The 18,331-nt window shown below is 39.9% G+C and overlaps 1 protein-coding gene across 1 annotated transcript in view; it reads left to right on the top strand.

The window, feature by feature from the left end:
- LMBRD2 (LMBR1 domain containing 2) overlaps positions 1-18,331 on the top strand; it is a 46,752-nt gene that overhangs the window by 7,712 nt on the left and 20,709 nt on the right. The window contains exons 2-8 of the mRNA XM_065406375.1: positions 2,628-2,857; positions 3,415-3,509; positions 7,573-7,668; positions 8,671-8,838; positions 9,641-9,851; positions 11,732-11,806; positions 12,986-13,099. Coding sequence (XP_065262447.1) covers positions 2,684-2,857; positions 3,415-3,509; positions 7,573-7,668; positions 8,671-8,838; positions 9,641-9,851; positions 11,732-11,806; positions 12,986-13,099 — 933 coding nt within the window. The 5' untranslated portion in view covers positions 2,628-2,683. The remainder of the gene's footprint in view (positions 1-2,627; positions 2,858-3,414; positions 3,510-7,572; positions 7,669-8,670; positions 8,839-9,640; positions 9,852-11,731; positions 11,807-12,985; positions 13,100-18,331) is intronic.

The raw sequence follows: 18,331 nt of genomic DNA, 5'->3' as shown, positions 1-18,331 counted from the left end.
CACCTTCTATTTAGCTATAACACTCTGAACCGTGGCCTACACCTGTGGTTTTCAAACTTTTTTTCTGGGGACCCAGTTGAAGAAAATTGTTGATGTCTGTGACCCAACGGAGCTGGGGATGAGGGGTTTGGGGTGTGGGAGGGGCAGAGGGCTGGGGTGCAGGGGTGAGGGCTGCAGGGTGGGGCTGGAAATGAGGGGTTCTGGGTTTGGGGGGACTCAGGGCTGGGGCAGGGGGTTGGGGGGTGTGGGAGGGGGTCAGGGCCCTGGGATGGTGGTGCAGGCTCTGGGATGGGGCTGGGGATGAGGATTCCAGGTTTGGGGGTGGCACGGGGTTGGGGCGTGGACTTACCTCCAGAGGCTCCCAGTGAGCGGCGTAGCCCGGGTGCAGAGGCAGGCTTCCCACCCATTTTGGCACCCCAGACCTCGCTGCACCCCGGAAGCGGCCAGCAGCTGGTCTGGCTCCTAGACTCCCCCTCTCTTCTCCCCCTTCCCATTATCTTACTATCTCTTCTACAATTTTAAATAAACCACTATCACATCTTTTTACTTTAGTACACTGTACATAAGAACGGCCCTACTGGGTCAGACCAATGATCCATATAGTCCAGTATCCTTTGTGCCGACAGTGGCCAATGCCAGGTGCCCCCGAGGGAATGAACAGGACAGATAATCATCAAGTGATCCATCCCTTGTCGCCCATTCCCAGCTTCTGGCAAACAGAGACTAGGGACACTTTAGAGCATGGTTTTGCATCCCTGCCTATCCTGGCTAATAGCCATTGATGGACCTATCCTCCATGAACTTATCTAGTTCTTTTTTGAACCCTGTTATAGTCTTTGCTTTCGCAACATCTTCTGGCAAAGAGTTCCAGAGGTTGACTGTGCGTTGTGTGGAGAAATACTTCCATTTGTTTGTTTGTTTTAAACCTGCTTCCTATCAATTTCATTTGGTGACCCCTAGTTCTTGCAGTGCTCAGGGCAGGGGCAGCACGCGGAGTCCCGTGGCTCCCCTGCCTAGAAGCCGGACCTGTTGCTGGCCGCTTCCGGGGCACAGCGCAGTGTCGGAAAAGATAGGCACTAGCATGCCTTAGCTGGGCAGCACCGCCGACGGGACTTTTAATGTCCCAGTCGGTGGTGCTGACCAGAGTGACCCAGTGCCTGACATGCTGTGACCCAGTACTGGGTCGCAACCTGAAGTTTGAAAAACGCGGGTCTACACTACAAACATATGTTGGTATAACTGTCGCTCAGGGGTATGGAAAATTCACACCCATGAGTGACATAGTCACAACAACCTAACTAATACCCCCCACCCCACCCCACCCCGGAGCAGACAGCGCTATGTTGATGGGAAGGCTTCTCCCGTCAATATAGCTACCACCTTTTGGGGAGGTGGAGTACCTACGCTGATGGGAGCAGTTCTCCCATTGGCATAGGTAGTGGCTTCACTGAAGCGCTACAGCAGCACAGCTGTGTCAGTACAGCTGCACTCCGGCAGCATTATAAATGTAGACAAGCACTGAGTACGTTTCCCAGACCTGAAGAAGAGCTCTGTGTAAGCTCAAAACTTCTCTTTCTCATCAACAAAAGTTGGTCCAATAAGAGATATTACCTCACCCACCTTGTCTCGCTAGTAAATAACTAAATACGCAATCAAGGTATATATCATTTAATTAAATAAAATTCTCAATATCTTGCTGAAAATTAAATTGGTATCTTACCAAATCTTTTTTTCTTTGTTCAAGCTATCTAGTTTCTTATGGAATAAATGAATAATAGTAAAATAGTATGTTTTACTGTTAGAAATAAGAGAATAATTTCATATTGGATTGTTACTGCTGTTGATCGAATTGAAAAGTTAGGGCTATATGCTCATCCAGTGAACAGGAAGTTGTCACTCATGCTATCTGATATCAAGTACTTCAGACCACGAAGGTAGAGGAGGGGGAGCCTTATAAATATATTACAAAATGTGACTGGAGGAATGCATTATTTTTTGCTAACAGAACTGTGGGACAATGTGTTGTCTTGTGATTATAGTAAAGGACTGTGAGCCAGGTGGATCTTAGTGTCCACTACCAATTGTGCCATTGACTCACCATGTAATTTTTTGAACAGATGACTTGGTCACCTGCCTCAATAAAACTATATGGAAAATTAAGTGAAAAACAGTACCCTTCTGAAAGTCAGATGAATCATCTAAGCTGTTCGTATATAAACTTAAAAAGTGTGTGTCAGTAAGCTTCCACAGAAACACATTTTGAGCATTCAGTGCTCATTTATTTCATACGTATCTTCCAGAGGTTTTAATGCAGTGGTCCCCAAATTTTCAGGGTTGCATCCTCTCTTACCCATGTCCACACTCCCCCTCCTCCCTGGAGCCAGGAGCAGGGCCATGGCTTGGGGTGGGGGCACGGCGTGAAATAGGGTAAAGGGGCCAGGAATGGAGCCGTGGCCCAGGTTGAGGGTGGGGCCGGAGCAGAGCTGGGAGTGGAGTGGGGCTAGGTGGCGCTCCTTCCCCTCCCCCTGTGGGGGCTGGCTGGCCACTCCGCTACCCCCTAGGGGGGCATGCCCCACAGTTTGAGGACCTCTGTTTTAATGTAATGAAATGTGTTTTTTGTCTTACAGTTATGATCCACTTTCATAAGTGAGCTGCATTGGCTGGTTGGAGTGAATATATAATAATGAGTGGAGCAGCTTTGGGTATCGAGATAATATTTGTCTTTTTTCTGGCTTTATTCATACTTCATCGGTATGGAGACTTCAAGAAACAACATAGACTTGTGATCATAGCAACACTACTGGCTTGGTATCTTTGCTTTCTTATAGTATTTATATTGCCTCTGGATGTTAGTACGGTAAGATTTTCCATTTTTGTAAAACTTAGTACGTTATTGCTCTGTTAAAAAGAAAATCACAAAATACACTACATACTAGGAATACAGTTGTGTAAATCTGTAGAAAATATCTTTATAAGACAAAGAATTTTCACTTAAAGGGATCTTTTAAAAATTGTAAAATTGAATAAAATGTGCTGTTAGCTCTGTCAAGTTAAAAATCATATTTAAAAATAAGTGAATTGAATTTTAAAATTCACTATTTATGCTGTTACTTTTAGTATTTCTCTCAGCTTGAACAATGAACTAATTTATTTCATTCTATTTTTTCTAGTCAGTTTTTCATCAGTTTCAATCTTAATTTTTGTATGCACTAGTTAAGTGCTGGGATGCAAATACTTTGGGGATTTTTTTTTTTTTTAAACCTGCCTTACTAGAATTAAAGGTGAAAAGCCATGGAAACATTAGCATTGAACTTTGGTGCCAAATTTGATTTGTATCCCTATTCTTGTTTTTCTTCAATAACTATTTCACCTTGTTCTAATAGTTTTTTACATGATTATTTCATTGTCTTCTAGACTATATACAATCGATGCAAACTTGCTGTTAACTCCAGCCCACCAGAAAGCAGCAGCAACAACGTCAATGGATCTTACCCTACTTCCGCTCCAAGGTACTAAGAACAATCTTATTTTTCTGCATCAAAATATTAAAAGCATTAGCATACTTTTTAAGTAAGCAAAAATGTGCAAATAAAGAACTAGTACCTGTGCTGGAGAGAGTGCACTCTAAATTGAACATGACATGGTGATTGAAAGCTGTTAACAGGCAATGTTGTGAGGAAGGACAAACATGACCATAAGATCTTGTGATTAAGATATCTGCAGCTCTCAGTGCTTCTATTTTTGTTTATTTTTAATTGTTTTTAATTTTGTTATCTTTCCTCCTCTACTTTGTCATAGGCAAGACAAGAGAACTGAGGTTTTTAGAAGGAATTTGAATATGCCAAGAGAGGTGCTTTTGTGAATTTCTTTCTTTATTCCACAGACCTAATGCTTATTACAGTTTTTGACCATGAGAGTGTGCTTCAGAGACACACAGTCTTTCATTAGTATATGTATTAGTTATCTCCAAGACTGTAAACCTCTGTACATTTCAAACAACTCAAAAGTTATCTCAGGTGCTCTATATCTGTCTGCTGGCAGAGAAGAAATCACACTGAGATGTCTGAGTTGTAGTATGATGATAGGAGCACTGAAATCATAAAATCCGGATCTCTTTCTGTCTTTTTCCCCATTTGACCATAAACAAATTTCTTAACCGTTGTGTTTTATATCCATGTTTGAAAAAATAATGTAATACTCTTACTTGTCTCACAGAGACGTGAGGCTTAGTTAATTGTCAGTAAGCTGTTTTGAGATTCTAGGATGCAAATTGATGTGTATGTGCAAAATTTTTATTATTTCATCACCCCAAAGTGGAGAATATTAAGGTTGTTTAACACCGAAAAGTCAGGAAATACCAGCATTAAGGTGGCATGCACAACTCTTTTCGCCTTGATGGGTATGCATTGCTCAACAGTCTTAAATTATAAGACTTTCTATTTCTCAAATAATGCATTATCCTACAATCTCTTCTACAACTTTAAATAAACCACTATCATATCTTTTTACTGTAGTACACTGTACATAAGAACGGCCATACTGGGTCAGACCAATGGTCCATATAGTCCAGTATCCTGTGTTCCGACAGTGGCCAATGCCAGGTGCTTCAGAGGGAATGAACAGGATACATAATCATCAAGTGATCCATCCCCTGTCACCCATTCCCAGCTTCTGGCAAACAGAGACTAAGGACACTTTAGAGCATGGTTTTGCATCCCTGCCTATCCTGTCTAAAAGCCATTGATGGATCTAACCTCCATGAACTTATCTAGTTCTTTTTTGAACCCTGTTATAGTCTTTGCTCTCACAACATCTTCTGGCAAAGAGTTCCACAGGTTGACTGTGCGTTGTGTGGAGAAATACTTCTGTTTTTGTTTTTTAAACCTGCTGCTTCCTATTAATTTCATTTGGTTGCCCCTAGTTCTTGTGTTATGAGAAGGAATAAATAACACTTCTTTATTTCTCCACACCAGTCATGATTTTATAGACCTCAATCATATCCCCCCTTAGTTGTCTTTTCCAAGCTGAAAAGTCCAAGTCTTATTAAATTCTCCTCATATGGAAGCTGTTCCCTACCCCTAATCATTTTTGTTGCCCTTTTCTGTACCTTTTCCAATTCCAATATATCTTTTTTGAGATGAGGCGACCAGATCTGCAAGCAGTATTCAATATGTGGGCATACTATGGATTTATATAGAGGCCATATGATATTTTCTGTCGTCTTATCTCTCCCTTTCCTAATGATTCCCAACATTCTGTTAGCATTTTTGACTGCCACTGCACATTGAGTGGATCTTTTCAGAGAACTATCCACAATGACTCCAAGGTCTCTTTCGTGAGTGGTAACAGCTAATTTAGACCCGATCATTTTACATGTATAATTGGGATTATGTTTTCCAGTGTGCATTACTTTGCATTTATCAACATTGAATTTCATCTGCCATTTTGTTGCCCAATCACCCAGTTTTGTGAGATCCCTTTGGAACTGTTTGCAGTCAGCATTGGACTTAACTTTCTTGAGTAGTTTGGTATCATCTGCGAATTTTTCCATCTACTGTTTACCCCTTTTTTCCAGATAATTTCTGAATATATTGAATAGTATTGGTCCCAGTATAGTCCCCTGGGGGACATCACTATTTACCTCTCTCCATTCTGAAAACTGGCCATTTATTCCTACTCTTCGTTTACTATCTTTTAACCAGTTACCGATCCCTGAGAGGACCTTCCCTCTTATCCCATGACAGCTTACTTTGCTTAAGAGCCTTTGGTGAGGGATCTTGTCAAAGGCTTTCTGAAAATCTAAGCACACTATATCCACTCTTCCACATGCTTGTTGACCCCCTCAAGAAATTCTAGTAGATTGGTGAGGCATGATTTCCCTTTACAGAAAACCTGTTGACTCTTCCCCCAACAAATCATGTTCATCTATATGTCTGATAATTCTGTTTACTATAGTTTCAACCAATTTGTCTGGTACTGAAGTTAAGCTTACTGGCCTGTAATTGCCAGGATCACCTATGGAACCTTTTTTAAAAATTGGCATCCTCGAGTCATTTGGTACAGAAGCTGATTTAAATAATAAGTTGCATACCATGGTTAGTAGTTCTGCAATTTCACATTTGAGTTCCTTCAGAACTCTTGGGTGAATACCATCTGGTCTTGGTGACTTATTACTGTTTAATTTATCAATTTGTTACAAAAGCTCCTCTAATGATACCTCAATCTTGGATAGCTCCTCAGATTTGTCACCTAAAAAGAATGGCTCAGGTTTGGGAATCTCTCTTATTCTCAGCCATGAAGACCAATGCAAAGAATTCATTTGGTTTCTCCTCAATGGCCTTATCTTCGTTGAGTGTTCCTTTAGCATCTCAATTGTCCAGTGGCCCCACTGGTTGTTTAGCAGGCTTCCTGCTTCTGATATATACTTAAAAAAAAATTGCGTTTACTTTTTGAGTCTTTGGCTAGCTTTCCTTCAAATTCGTTTTGCACAAAACACAGACATTAACTAAATATAACTTGTTTTAGTCTGCAATCATGTTAATCATTCAGCCTACCTTAGTTTGAGACATTGGCAGATCATTAAATATATCTCTGATTAAACTACTCTACATGTGCAAATTGCTCATAACTGGCAAATCAAAACAAACTTTTCACTGGAACACTCCAAAACACTTCTCAATAACTGCTATGTCTGTCAAACAGTAACTTTCTTATCCCTTCTGTTCCTACTGCTTTGATACACAAGCAGATAAAGTTATTCTGTAATGAGGAATGTGTTGGTGATTAGAAGCATTTGTTTTTCACACTCCTTGTACTCAGCAGCTTGGGTGGTTTTGCTCAAACTTCCCAGCTTTTTCAGGCAAAGACTAGATTTGGAAAGTATCAGCCCATTGAGTGAAAGTTTTTTTTTTTTTTTTTTTGTAAAGATGAGTGACTCTCAAACTGAGTTATAATGGAAATACTTAGGTAACTGCTCTGTTACTACTAACTGCTCTGGGTAGAATTTTCAAAAGCTTCTAAGGAAGTTATGCACCCAACTTCCATTGAAAGTTAATGGGAGTTAGACGCCTACACCTTCAGGTGTTGTTGAAAATCCCCTCCCCCCCCCGACATATCTATATAATAAATAGAAGGGAAAACAACCATTTACTTTTTTTCTGTTTGGCTCTTTCTTTTCTAAGATCTTGTTCTCTGAAAAAGAAATATTCTATGTAAGAAAAATATGAACATGCTTTACAGAACACAACCAAAAAAATTGCCTTACTAGTTGACTTCTGGTGAGTCTCTGATAGAATGCCAGTCGGGACTACCCCTTTTTTTTTTTTTTTTTCCCCTTAAGAGAAATTGTCCTGTCCAGATATGTGCTGTTTGTGGTGCCAGTATTTTTATCAGCATAATTTTAAAGTGGGCTATAAACTAAATCTCTTACGAAACATGTTAGTCATGCAAAAACATTTAATTAAAACAGTTATTCTTCAGTGGCAAGACTGAAAATAGTTTCTGGATAGAAGTGATAAATATTATGATATTTAGATTTTACAATTAACATGTGGCTCTCTGACTTTTTTACAGAAAACATAAGTGTTTCATACCATGGAGTTATATCCCTGATGGAATTATGCCAATCTTCTGGCGTGTAGTATACTGGACATCACAGTTCTTAACCTGGTAAGTGAGGCAAATAGATGGCAAAGACCTCAATATATATTGTGAAAATAAAAGTTACTAGTATTTACAATACCTTTTTAAGATTTCGTTCTGAAAGATTTTTACATTGTCAACTGATGGTCTGGCAAAAGAAAATTGTTTTGAAATCAAATACCTTACAACATTATAGTTTCCATAAAGCATTTAAACATGTTTAACTCCCATTAACTAATGGGGATTTAATGAGGAATATATCCAATTAAAAACCAAAGTACTGATAGTAAAACTTTAGTTAAGTATATTTGTCTTGTATTAAGTCCAAAATTAAAGAGTTTTGGTTTAGCAAACAGATTGGCCAGTGTAAGGAACATTCTGATGCTCATAAAAATGTTCTTTCATTCTCTGCTGTTATTGCTTCTGTATACTCTTGGGGGAGCAAGCTCCACAATCTATATCTAATATTCTGAGTCAGAGAGATAATCTTAGCACAGAACAAAACAAGCAAACAAACAAAACCATTACTGCCCAGGAGCAAAATGTTACAAGGTCTCTCTGTTCAGCAGTGTTCTCTTTTTTTAGGGTGAATTCTTCCAAGAAATGTGTGTAAAGAACAAATCCTACATTTCATCATTATGAGAGGCTATAAAAAGGACTTGGGGAACTTGAAAGCTACATAAGAGAAGGCACATGCCTGCAGTAGCCACGACAAATATGTTTAAAGGGAAAACATTATGCATATGCCTTGTTTTAGATACATTGGGTAGTGTATTAATGTGAAACTATGACCAAGAGGAGCAAAGCCTGTCGTGCTCTCATAAGTGGTCGTTCTTCATACTAAAGCTGTCTATAAATCTTAATCTAAACACAAGTTATTTCAAGGTTTACTGTCAACTAGATGTATCTAAAGAGAACACAAATGTAATAGGTAACAGGTTTTGCTAGGAGAACTCTGCAAGTGAAAATTGGCAAATAAGGTAAGATGGAAAAATCTTACATCATTAATGTATTTTTGTTTGGTTCTAGGATACTCTTACCTTTCATGCAGTCGTATGCTAGATCAGGAGGGTTCTCCATTACTGGAAAGATTAAAACTGCATTGATTGAGAATGCAATCTATTATGGCACATACTTGCTGATTTTTGGAGCATTTTTAATATATGTGGCTGTAAATCCAAATTTCAATCTACAATGGTAAGAGTAATACTATTGTAAGTATTTGTTCTTTAAAATGTGTTTGTATTTCTCACAATATCCCTGCAATGGAGAAGTTGGGCAGTACTAATCTAACCTAGAATTCTGATTTGCTCTAGATTTTCCCTGAATATACTACTATTTCTATTGATTTTTCAGGAAAAGTGTGTGTGTGTGTGTGTGTGTGTGTAATTTGTATATGGTTTAGTCTGATTTCCAATGTTTTCTCTCTAGCACTTGCTTTTCAGATGGCATTTCTGGAAAAACTTTTATTGGTCAGGTATTTTTAGGAAGACTGTCATTAGAAAGGCTTGTGGTAGTATTGTCTGTTTAAACGTTTCTGGGATCACATTTAAATTTTTGATCTGGGACTTTATCTGCAGTTAACTTTGAAATGGAAGACTTCAATCAATAAATGTCTTTTCAAATCCTGGAATGTAGTATTTACAAAGAAACTTGCTAGCATTAAAAAAGACACTTGAATATATGGAAAATAGTACAAATTAATATAAACCTCTACCATCGTCTCTGGCATGGTAGTCTATTGCTCCAGCAGGTTTGCTGCTGGGTTTTCTGATTTATTCTTTGCCCCCTGCATGTCCCCGCCCCCTAAGCTTCAGAGGCAGGAAAGAGGTGGCTCTTGTATGTTGTTTTTCCCAGTATTGTCTGCCTGTCAGCACTCTGTATGGGTGCACCTGGTGAACAGCACTCAGGTTGCTCCTTAAAGGCAGAGGTTTCTTGGTGGCTTTTTCTGTGTCTGTGAAAATGTAATTACTTACTGGTGGTCACTCTTCTGTTTTAGGAACCAGCTTCAGACAATTGGGATAGCAGCTGCCAACACCTGGGGTCTTTTCCTTCTTGTGTTGTTGTTGGGGTATGGTTTGGTGGAAATTCCACGTTCTCACTGGAATGGAGCAAAAAGGGGGTACCTTCTTATGAAGACTTATTTCAAGGTTGCCAAACTGATGACTGAAAAAGCAGATGCAGAGGAGAACTTAGAGGATATTATGGAGGTGAACTAGCTAATTTAATTAAGAAGTATAAAGTAGTGAAGGTTTAATTATTCATCTTCAATTCCACTTCCTCAAAAGGAGGTACATCTTAAGTAACATGAGCCTACTTTAGAAAGCTACTGTCATGAAATTATGGAAGTGCCCAGAGATCCCCAGTCGGGGTGCTAGGTATTGTATAAAATCAGAAGTAAAAACAGTATCTGATCTGAAGAGCTTACAAACTGCTACATGGTGGTAATTTGATATGGTATGTCAGCAATGAGAACAGCAATCATCAAGTGTTGACTCTTGGAACAATGCTGATCAATAAGGGGTGCATGCATGAAGATTTAGTGCACAGACCTCATTAATGCTCATGCGGCTTACACTGTTTACACTTCTGTGCACTATTTAAAAATTTTCCTTCTTAAAAATCTATCTTGTAATAAGAGATTCAGGATCTGTTTCTTGGTTCTATTTATACTTCTTTTTGACGAGTGAACAGAAGGTATATTTGTTTTCCAAAGAGATTCTCCTGAGAAATGCACTACCATTATTCTTCATTCCTATGATTTGCCACTGAGCAATAGAATCAAATCTTCTAGTAAGATCAAAGTGTGAATCAAACTAATTCAGCTAGTATTTACTGTCCTGTTCTAGTGCCCATGACCATAAAATTATCCATTCGACACTTGTGGGGATTTGTATGGTATGGTAACTTTTCCTACATATATACGGGGTATGATAAAATGGCAGCAGAAACTTCATCTCCTTATTCTGGGGATGTTTTGGTGACAGAGATACTGACAAATTTTGCAGATTTATGAACTGAAAATTATACTCTCTCTGAGCCTTTAGAACTTCCTATATTCAATCATAGTCTATGGCCTAAAAAGCACTCCTGGCTGGAGGGATTGCTGACAGATTTTGAGGTCCAGTATCTGCAACCCACAAGGACTACAACACTCAGGGTATCATTAGTTCTAGAAAGTAAAACCAGTGCTAAAATGTCTAGTATCTGAAAGCTTGTTGTGATTTTAAGGTTTGAAATTTTATGAACTTATTCTGAAAGTGAATGCACTATGCCTTGGAAATTTGAGATTCACATGATATACGTTCTTTGACATTGGTGAAATTCTCAAGGGCAGTAATAACTGTGACCTCAAACAGTGCTGACACCATCTCAAAGAATTCAACTATAGATCTCCAGATAAACTTGTCACTTATACACCAGAAGAACTGTAGATTTCAGTCTTCCTGTAGGTGCACAGAAAACACCCAGATCCTTGAGTAAACTCTCATAAAATAGTTATCTCCTGCATTTCCAATAGGATGGAGGAAGATATCTGATTCTCCCCCATCTCTTTGACCTGTCCAAGACTGGTGCATCACTGAGTTCTTGGCTGGAAACAGCTGTGACAAAACTTGCCTGTGTGATAGGCAGCATCTTCCATATACTCAGCTATTATTGATGCTTGTCAAACGTTCTCTGAAATGTGGCAACCAGAGATGAGAGGGCAATACCTAGGCAGAGGGATTACAGGATATTCAAACGATCCTTAATGGCAACAAGGGGATTCTCTGAAGGAACCTTTGATGAGTCACTTTCTGCCACTTCCAAGTTTACTTCCCACGTGAGTCACCACAACAGTTCAACAAAATGCAGTTTCCCCTCAATGTGCCTGCTTCAAAACAGACCATCAGTAGCGTTTGTAGGTCAGCAACATTCTTTAAAAATTTTGAAACTTCTTACCAAGGAATCATTTGGGTTGGCAAGGACCTCTAGTGGGTCACATAAAATTTCCACTTAAGAGCTTTTAGCCACTTTATACACTGAAATGACATGTAATGTTTGTGGGTTCTGTTGGTTTTGTTTTTGTTTTTGTTTTTTTTTAAAACAGGAAGTCCGTAAAGTGAATGAGAGTATCAAGTATAATCACCCTTTGAGAAAATGTGTTGATACAATATTGAAAAAGGTAATTAATGAATTCTACCGTTTTAGAGATTCTTGCTCTTTTGTAAGTTCCTGAACATATCAAAACCTGACTTTTTAGCCCCTTTAAGATTTTCATCCAATGTTAGAATTTCTCTTCTTGTGGTTTATTTTGTTTCAATAAATGAAAACCTTTTGAAAGCTGTTATTCTTAAAAGCTCAGTTGAACACCAGCAGTCCTAATTATGTTGTTATGAAAGGTGAAATTATTAAATTGGGATTCTGTTTATAATATTAGGACTTTTTCTAGAATATGGAAAGCAAGCACACTGCATTTTTTAACATAATGTAACTTTTTAAAAAAGATTTTTATCTTGATGATCTGCTGACCTAACACTTGAGTTATAATTTATAATTTTCTTGTTTATGAGAGTCCACCTCTCTATGCAATGACATCTGTGTAGTATGGTGTGTATCAGGGGTAGGAAACCTATGGCACGTGTGCCAAAGGCGGCACGTGAGCTGATTTTCAGTGGCACTCACACTGCCTGGATCCTGGCCACTGGTCCGGGGGGCTCTGCATTTTAATTTAATTTTAAATGAAGCTTCTTAAATATTTTACTTTACATACAACAATAGTTTAGTTATATATTATAGACTTATAGAAAGAGACTTTCTAAAAAAGTTAAAATGTATTACTGGCACGCGAAACCTTAAATTAGAGTGAATAAATGAAGACTCAGCACACCACTTCTGAAAGGGTGCCGACCCCTGGTGTATATAATTGCTTGTCTTCTATAAATATAGTTTGAGCTATTCTTTGGTGGCTGATATATATTTGTTTCCATATCAAGCACTAAAATTACGTTGTAAAGGATAACTGAAAAAGATAAATATTCTTTCTACTTCTATGTGCTGTATCCTATTCTGAATTTATTCATACAAACTTGAATAAAATACATTTTTCTTTAACAAGATGTCTTTTTTCATATTCTTAGAATGTGATCATTTACATTCAGGGAAATGCAGACTCCACTTTTACAAGTAAATCCTTTGCAGTGTCGGAGGGGAAAGAAATTGAATATTTTAAGTGAAATGCATTTCAGTCGCATCCACTGTCCAAAAAATATTTTAAGACTTCAATAAAAGACCATATCCTACTGGTCATGTATGCTCTGCTTCCATAAATGAAGTATTTCAATTATTTTCCTTTTCCTACCAGTGTCCTACTGAATACCAGGAAAGAATGGGTAGGAACATGGATGACTATGAAGATTTTGATGACAGGCAAAACAACTATCCAAGTGAGAAAAGTCTGGTCAAACTTCACAAACAGGTAACTCGATAAGTTTCTATTGCAACATCACTTCTCCTGCTAATGTATTCATTTAAGACCATTGTTTGTTCTAAATTAGTTGACGTTTAAAATAAACTGAGATCTTTAATTTGCATGATATATATATTTTTTTTTATTCTGCTTGTAAAACTGTACCTGTTCTATTTCTGAAAGTGGAACAAAACATGTATTAATGTGTGAAATTCAAAAGGAATATCTAAAGGAATAAAAATTGCTTATCCCGTGATATGTTGTAGCATGTTGTAAATAGGTGTGATTAGGCATAGCACTATGTGTGCTGTAATGAAGAATCTCAAACAGATATTATAGTGAAAGCGCACAAAACACATTGGGGAGATAGAGAAAGAAAATGGTAGGGGAAAGAAATGCTCAGTTTTGAAATACTCCTTTCACATCTCTTTTTATAAATAGTATTAAATACACACCATAAAAAATAGGCAGAAGTCATCTTTGTACCTGTTGCTCCTTTTCAACTTTAGCAGTTAGTTTGTTCAGGGCCTTGTAAGTTGTTCCATTTGGGAGTAGAAATTGATGATGGAATCTTATTCAGTGCAGTTTTGTCTGTTTACAGGGAACGTACAAAGTCCTGCTTCTCCAAATGCAGGAGAAACTAAAAGCAAAAGTAGTAGTTTCTTAGTTAACAGGCCTAAACCTCTTTCAGTCAGCACTCCTGACTCAGAACCTCTCTCTAGGCTTTTCCAAGGGTCAAACCTTTTCCCAGGGCTTACAGACTGGTGCTTGACTTTCTTGCTCTCCTTCTGAGGCTACGTCTACATTGCAACTAGGAGGTGTGATTGTAACTTGTGTAGGTATACCGCAAGTACAGCTCCACCCGGGAACCATATATGAGTAGCTATCCCATGGTGCCACAACTACACTGCTGTTGTTACTCAAGCTAGCTTTGATTTAACTAGATGAAAGCTAGCCTGGGTACGTATACATCTGCTACAGTCACACCTCCCATTTGCAGTATAGACATACCCTAAGTCCCTCTCAGGCCAAATCTACACTACAGAGTTCATTTGACACAAGCTACGTTGGCATACTGCTGCCAGCTTTTGTATATCACTCGAGTGCGGGTACGCTTGGCTGTTTGTCGTTGCTGTGCCTTCTCACTCCAAATGGTTGCATCAATGGAAAATGTGATATGCCATGGGTAATATCCCAGCATTCCCTGCACTGCCATCCAGCTCAATGCTTTGTTAAACATTTTTGCAGTGCTTTGTGGGATAGCAGCAATTTCCCCAGGGATTTCTGGGAACTAAAGGTCAAGGTCCCATCCCATAATGCTTGTTCTATCTCATAACTTTTGCATTGTTTTTTAAAATTCCCACAGTCCTACGTGCTACTTTTCAGTCTCTGCCATCTGCTTGACAGAAGTATGGACCCTGTAGAGCTCATCAAAATTTTAATGACCATTGCTAATACAGGATGCATTATTCTCCTTTGTGAAACTTGAATGAGTATTACTACAAGTGGGGATGTGATGAGGAAAAAGAGATGAGGAACATCACAATAATTGGGTGCTGGGCACAGTGAATAAAAATGCCAGGTTGCTGCTGGCATTCATGGACTAGTTCCACACAGTGGTTTGCCACTTCTGGGCCTGAGAAACGAGCAGTGATTGATGGGATCGCATTGTAATGCAGGTTTGGGATGATGAGCAGTGGCTGCAGAACTTTCAGATGCGAAAGGCCACGTCCCTGGATCTGTGTGCTGATCTTGCTTCAGACTTCAAGTGCAGGACACCAGAATGAGAGCTGCATTGACAGTGGAGTAGCAAGTGGCCTCAAGCTCTGTGGGTTTGCAATGCCAGATTGCTGTCAGTCAGTGACCAATCAGTTTGGAGTTGGAAAATCCACAGTGGGGGCTGTTGTCATCCAAGTGTGCAAGGCCACTAAGCATTTCCTGCTGCATAAGACTATGACTATTGGCAATATGCAGGAAATCAGAGTGGATTTGCAGCAATAGGGCATGTATCCCTGTTCTGGCATCACCTCACCTTGCTAATGGATATGTAGAAAAGCATCCCTTTCTGTTTGTTATGCAAGTGCTAGTGGATCACTACCAACACTTCACTGATATCACCATGAGCTGGTCTGGGAAGGTGCATGAAACTCGCATCTTTAAGAACACAGGACTTTTCCAAAAGCTATAAGAAGGGGCATTCTTTCTTGACCAGCACATTACCGTTGGCGATACTGAAATGCCTGTAGTGATTTTGTGGGACCCAGCCTACTTGTTGTGCCCCGCTGGGGCTCGTGAAGTCATACACTGGCTACCTAGACATCACCAAAGAAAGATTCAACTACTAGCTCAGCAGGATGACTTTTGGTAGATTGAAGTGTCACTGGTGCTGTTTACTCACTAGCTTGGTTATCAGTGAGGCAAAAATACCCATCATTATAGCTGCATGTTGTTGTGTACTGCATGATGTTTGAGAGGCAAAGGAAAAAAGTCTGCCGGAAGGGTGGAGGGTTGAGGTGGGCTGGTTGTCTGCTGAATTTGAACAGCCAGACACAAGAGCTATTGGAAGGCCAACCATGGAGTGATACAGCTCAGGGAGGCTTTAAAAGACTATTTTAGCAGTCAGCCACAGCAGTGTTATGTGATGCTTTTATGAACTAGTGTGCCTTTGTGTGTATGGTGAGTTACTGACTCCCGCTATGAATTCTGTAATGCAGCAATTATGCTTGGTGGAAGTTAACAAATATATTAAGTTTCCAAAAATAGAACCTTATTTGCAAAGAAACAGGAAACAAAATTAAAGTGCAAAAACACAAGGTAAAGACATTTTAGCAGCATTGTAACAGGGTAACCAGTACTGTAAAAATCCAAATAAACAAACATTTACATTTACGTATTTAAAATTTATGTTTGTCATGTTATGAAATATGTAGTGCATTGTGGCTGATCTTGTGGTTTTCACAGGTTGGTGTATGTATAGTTATGATTCTCCTTGTTTTTCCTCTGGCATAGAATGGTAGCGGTAAGTGTTCATACCATGCTGCAATCTGTTATGATGTGTGTGGAGGGTGGGGTAGGGGTATGTGTGGAGTAGTGACCATGGATTAGAAAGGCTGCTGAGTCTGGGGTCTTTGGACATGTAGGTTGATAATGCTCTGCAACATCTGAGTTGCCTTAGCAAGCCCTTGATATCCTGGTGCACTTCTCAATGCACCTTTCTGACCCTTTGCCTCTCTTGAAGGAACTGATCTCTTCATTCTTGGTCCTTCTCCATGATCATGGCCATATGGCCCCTTCTAACCCCTTTGTTCATTGCCAGTAGTCGTAGAGAACTGGGGGATCTCACAGAACATATCCTCCTAGTCCACTTCTTTCTCCTCTTGATAAGGTCAGATGTTCAGCGGGTGTGGAGGGGGCACCTCTCAAGCCACCACACCAGAGGCTGCTGATTAAAACAGGTACCTTTAAGATTTAGTCACAACAGAAAGGGAAAGATAAGTCTCAAAATTCCCTTATATTATTCCTCTAAATATCTTTAGAAAGAAATGCCAATTGTCACTGTAGCTTTGGAGTGCCTCATTACAGCACCGCTCTGCAGGTCAAACCATGGTGAGCAGGCCCTGGCCTACCATGAAAGGAGGAGGGTGTACTGTTGCATAGAAAGTTTAGATGCTAGGTGCCCCTGGTATTCCTATAGGGAAAGTGTGGTGAATATTGCCAATATCTTTACAGGCAGTGGTGATTTTGGCTGATATCTCCCTCCTGGGGGTGACCAATACACAGAGAAACTAGCTTCTACTGGTGTTCTGAAGCCAGCCCAGGCCCATATGCTGCTAGCCTATTTACTGTAATGGTGGCAGCGGAACTCATTGCAGAATGGTGTGGGAAAGTGTCCTATTGTGGGGGAAGAAACAAGAAACTACAATGCCTTGAAATGTTTGGGAGAATATTCTAGAGTATTTCCATGAAAGTTTCATCAAGATCGCTCGAGGATAAAAGGGACATTCTTGTTCAGATAAACAAAGTATTCCATGTGGTCCCCTGTCTAGCCCAACAAACCAAAGAATGGAAGTGCGGACACCACCTCTGCCTTGTCCTGTGCTCAGCTAGAGGTAAAGGAACAATGATCGGATGTGGATTGTGTATTTAGACTATAATGCTACTTTTAAAAAAAATTATTCTCTAACATTTTACTTTCTAACATATTACAAGTAAGCAATCAAAAGTCAATGCATTTGTTCTTTATACTTGTAGATGGGATGGGCACCATTTTTAAATGGGGAAGAAGGGCAGGTGGGCAGCCAAGGGAGGAAGGGAGATGAGATTTTGGGAAACAAAAAAGTACATTATTCCTTGTAAGAATTTTTTATGTTCATGCTTACCAGGGCTCACCTGCACTTACCACGTGGGACTGGCTTGAGTTCAGTGGAGTTCGATAGCTCCTGACTCACTGCATGGTTTCAGCCCCCCTCCTCATCGATGCCACCATCCCTCCATCTTGCCATGTGCATCGGGGGGCTCTGCCTCGGTCCCACAAAGTGTCCAGTCATAGGCAGGAGGCTAGTGGACTCCCCTCCAACTATAGCATGTTCATCATAGAAGAAACAGGTCTGTGGGGCAGTATCAGATTTGTTGTTTGCATACCTTGCCTTCTGGTATGCCTGCTGAAGTTCCTTCACTTTCCCATGACACCACTTCCATCTGTGTTCTGCCCCCGTTTCAGCATCCCCTGTGCAATCTGCACATAGATGTATGTATTTCTTCGGCTTTTCCTTAGCTGTGCTTGCACAGTCTCTTCTCACATGCTGAGATGCTCCATGACTTCTTTCCTGCTTCAGGCAGGAGTGCATCTGGTAGTTTATATGTGTCATTGGGGCCAGCATGGTCAGATGCTTGCAAAGGTGAGCTAGTGTGTGTGCTCATCAAGTTAGTCAATCAGGAAAAGGCATTTCAAAAAGACTAGGGGCTTTAAAGGGGTGGATGTGGCTTCCGGTCTCTCTGACCTTGGGCAGTAGAGTTCAAAATTGTGACTGGATTGGCCACTGTTGCGGAGGTAGGGGCATCGTGGGACAACTGCTGGAGGATTATTAGGATCAACACAGTTGATGCAATATCTACACTCACAGTGCCTTGACCTAAATAGGTCAGCCATGCCTCTGCTTTGCTCGGGGAGGTGATGTTATGTTGCTGTAATGGGGTGCATATGGTTGCAGGAGACCTTGGGAGTCCTTGGACTTGCAACAC

Source organism: Emys orbicularis, chromosome 6, assembly GCF_028017835.1.
Source record: "Emys orbicularis isolate rEmyOrb1 chromosome 6, rEmyOrb1.hap1, whole genome shotgun sequence".
In the NCBI taxonomy this organism is placed as follows: domain Eukaryota; kingdom Metazoa; phylum Chordata; order Testudines; family Emydidae; genus Emys; species Emys orbicularis.
The sequence above is the reverse complement of the archived record's forward strand: the minus strand, read 5'-3'. Positions and strand labels throughout refer to the sequence as shown.